This window comes from Triticum aestivum, chromosome 2A, assembly GCF_018294505.1.
Source record: "Triticum aestivum cultivar Chinese Spring chromosome 2A, IWGSC CS RefSeq v2.1, whole genome shotgun sequence".
Lineage (NCBI taxonomy): Eukaryota > Viridiplantae > Streptophyta > Magnoliopsida > Poales > Poaceae > Triticum > Triticum aestivum.
In genome coordinates this window covers 743,895,338-743,898,273 of record NC_057797.1, presented here as the reverse complement: position 1 = coordinate 743,898,273, position 2,936 = coordinate 743,895,338, and the positions used below count along the sequence as shown (strand labels likewise).

At 49.5% G+C, this 2,936-nt stretch overlaps 1 protein-coding gene across 1 annotated transcript; it reads right to left on the bottom strand.

Moving 5' to 3' along the window:
- Positions 1–761: 761 nt before the first annotated feature.
- LOC123186360 (uncharacterized) lies at positions 762–2,661 on the bottom strand. The gene is made up of 4 exons (XM_044598138.1): positions 2,412–2,661; positions 2,217–2,341; positions 1,824–2,127; positions 762–1,352 (listed from the first exon to the last, which is right to left on the bottom strand). Exons 2-4 carry the CDS (start codon positions 2,319–2,321, stop codon positions 1,174–1,176), a joined length of 588 nt encoding a protein of 195 aa, XP_044454073.1. The 5' UTR covers positions 2,322–2,341; positions 2,412–2,661; the 3' UTR covers positions 762–1,173.
- Positions 2,662–2,936: the final 275 nt, after the last annotated feature.

Sequence of the window (2,936 nt, the reverse complement as noted above, 5' to 3'; positions counted from 1 at the left end):
TTTTTTAATTTAGTTATGGGGTCGTTTTCCAAGATCCCTAGTGAAAAAACTTACCAATCGATATAACATTAAAGTTCTTCATGGTCGGGTGAAAGAGGCCCCCCTTTGAGTACGTATGGTTGCTATCTCTAAAGTTCTTCGCATTCGACCATAAAAGGATCGGAACCGAGGATATAAAGTGTGCATAGAAGGTTATATGGGACGTAGTGTCCAGTGATGAAAATATCACAATAATTATGAGGTTGTTTCCCAAATCCCTAGTGAAAAAACTTACCAATCGATATAACATTAAAGTTCTTCATGGTCGGGTGAAAGAGACCCGACTTCGAGTACATATGGCTGCTATCTCTAAAGTTCTTCGTGGTCGACCATAAGGAGACAGGAACCGATGATATAAAGTGCACATCGAAGGTTATATGGGACGTAGTGTTCAGTGATGAAAATATCACAATAATTATGAGGTTATTTTCCCAATCCCTAGTGAAAAAACTTACCAATCGATATAACATTAAAGTTCTTCATGGTCGGGTGAAAGAGACCCGCCTTCGAGTATATATGGTTGTTATCTTTAAAGTTCTTCACGGTCAACCATAACAGGACCATAACCGAGGATATAAAGTGCGCATCGGCGGTTATATGGCACATTTGGTATGGTTTCCGACCTTTGGTTCTGTCTCACACTTATTGTGATATTGTCATCACTAAACACTACATCACATATGGTATATGCATGATACGAGTACACTCAATCCATGTCAGGCTGGTCATAAAATTAAATGCATTTTTCTAAAATGTTGTAGAGACATGAGATCCAGAATTTGAGGAGATTAGCAAGGCAGCACACATACCACATCGTAATTCATACACCATCAGTGCTGACCGCACCAGAAAAAAAAGCCTCACCCCCAAATCCAACACAGCAGCACAAAAAATCTTAAGTAATAAGTACGTGCGATTGATGGTCAAGCAAAAGATAAAAAACCGATGCCCAAGAATACAGATCTGGGAGGGAAATTTTGAGAAGGAGCAGAGGACGGCTCCTCCTGATTCTTCTTAGCAACCCAACAAAAACTAACAGCGACACATGAAGAATCGCAGGAAAGCAAATGGCATCAAGATTTGGGAAGAACAACCGCGGATCTGGGCCCTCGGCCTTCGAGCTCAGGGGAGGAACTAGTCGCCCGCGTCCTCCCCTTCTTGCTCCTCCTCTTCTTGCCTCCAACTCCATGTGCTGCTACTTGGTGAAGCGCTGATGGGGGAAGAAAATGCATCACGGTGCTTGGGCGGCTCGCCGTGGAGGAGGACGTCGGAGAGGCGGGCCGCCATCGATTTCAGGAGCAGCAGAACAAACCCTGCACATGGAGTTCACATGTTAAACAATCTTGCGGGAGGAAACAAAGATGCACATAAATTAGCAGATCTCAAACACACAGATGAGTGGAACAATGATACGCATGCAGCCTAAGTAACAACTAGAAAAAATCCAACAGAGAAAATTGGGGAAAGAACTCACATGAGGCTAGATCTGGAGTCTGGGAATCGAAATTTGGCAAGTTATAAATCGCTGGGGTGGATGGGGCAACCGAGTGATGGTGTAGGCGCGCAGCTCAATGGTGTAGGGGCCTGGTCGCCTGGACAGATACGATGTGACTGTATCCGGTCGTATAACCGTGCGAAAAAAGAACTAGGGAATCGTTTTGTTTGGGACCGGTGGGCCTGGGCGCGCTGATCCACATGATTCATCGACAGGGAGGATTCGCGTTGCGCGCGCAAACAGATAGGATTCGCCATATTCGCTGCTTGCCCTACTCCTCAGTCCTCACCTACCAGGTAGAGAGTCATGCCGCAGATGATGTCGCCCAGCATGAACATGATCGAGGCCAGTGCGAAGTAGACTCCTGGGTGGAGGATGTAGATGGCGCCGTGGAACATGCAGTAGCCGGCGCCGGCGACCGCGACCGAGAAGTTGGCCAGTTCACGGATGATCCAGCGGGGGCGGCGTGGGAGCAGCAGCGCCAGCGCCGCCGCGGTAGCCTGGGATCCAGCGCAGCACAGAGTCCCGATCCAGAGGGCGCTGAAGCAGGCGGCCTTGGTGTCCGTCAGCGCATCGCACTTGCAGGTCATGGCCTGCATGCAGACGACGAACAGGACCGGCGCGTGATGGATCGGTCGGTCAGAAACTCGATCGGAATGTACAGGGTCCAAGGGGTAATTACCTGGCTGCAGGAGAGGGTGTAGTGGACCAAGCCCATGGCGCAGGCGCTGAGGAGCACCCATCCGCAGGCCAGCCTGACAGAACCTGGGATCTTCTGGCCGTCCATGGCTGCTAGGACGAGATGAGCTACAACGTAGCACACAATCAGCTTAATTTCAACAGGAGGCATCGATGGGACTCACACAGTCACACTCACTGCTCCGATTGCTAGCTAGCTTGACGGGTTCGAGCTGGAGAGAGGAGAGCAATGGCGGGGCAGAACGGCCACACTCGTGTAGCGGTTTAAGAGGAGCTGCGAGCCCCGCTGCGATGGAAAGCGACGACGCGGCCGGGGTGTGCAGCGTGTCGATGAATGGATGGCAGTGGCGATGGGGCTGGGCACAAGGAAGGAAACTGCGGGCAAGCAGCGTCTGTGGAGCCTGATCGATCGGTCCTTTGGCAACGCTAATTCCTTTCGCGCAATGGGATGTACAGACAAGTGATGTGAGTGAAGCTCAGCGCCGGCGCGCAGACAGACACATGCATACTCCCTCCGGTCCTTTTTACTCTGCATGTTAGATTTGTGCCAAGTTAAACTTTGTAACAACATAGATCGATTAGGTTTTGAAGATGGACCCATTCATCACCTTATTTTTGGTCTTGAGGGTCTAGTGTTTAACTACTTGCATGGGAGTTATAGTGGTATAGTTTCTGGCAAAAATAAAAGTTGATGGTATAGTTC

Bases quoted from the DNA above. Each gene is read 5' to 3' on its own strand.
- LOC123186360 (XM_044598138.1), bottom strand. From the start codon at position 2,321: ATGGACGGCCAGAAGATCCCAGGTTCTGTCAGGCTGGCCTGCGGATGG. The intron at 2,128-2,216 runs GTAATTACCCCT...GTCTGCATGCAG, and splicing joins ACACCCTCTCCTGCAGCCAG to GCCATGACCTGCAAGTGCGA. The intron at 1,353-1,823 runs GTGAGGACTGAG...CTCCATGTGCAG, and splicing joins CATGACTCTCTACCTGGTAG to GGTTTGTTCTGCTGCTCCTG.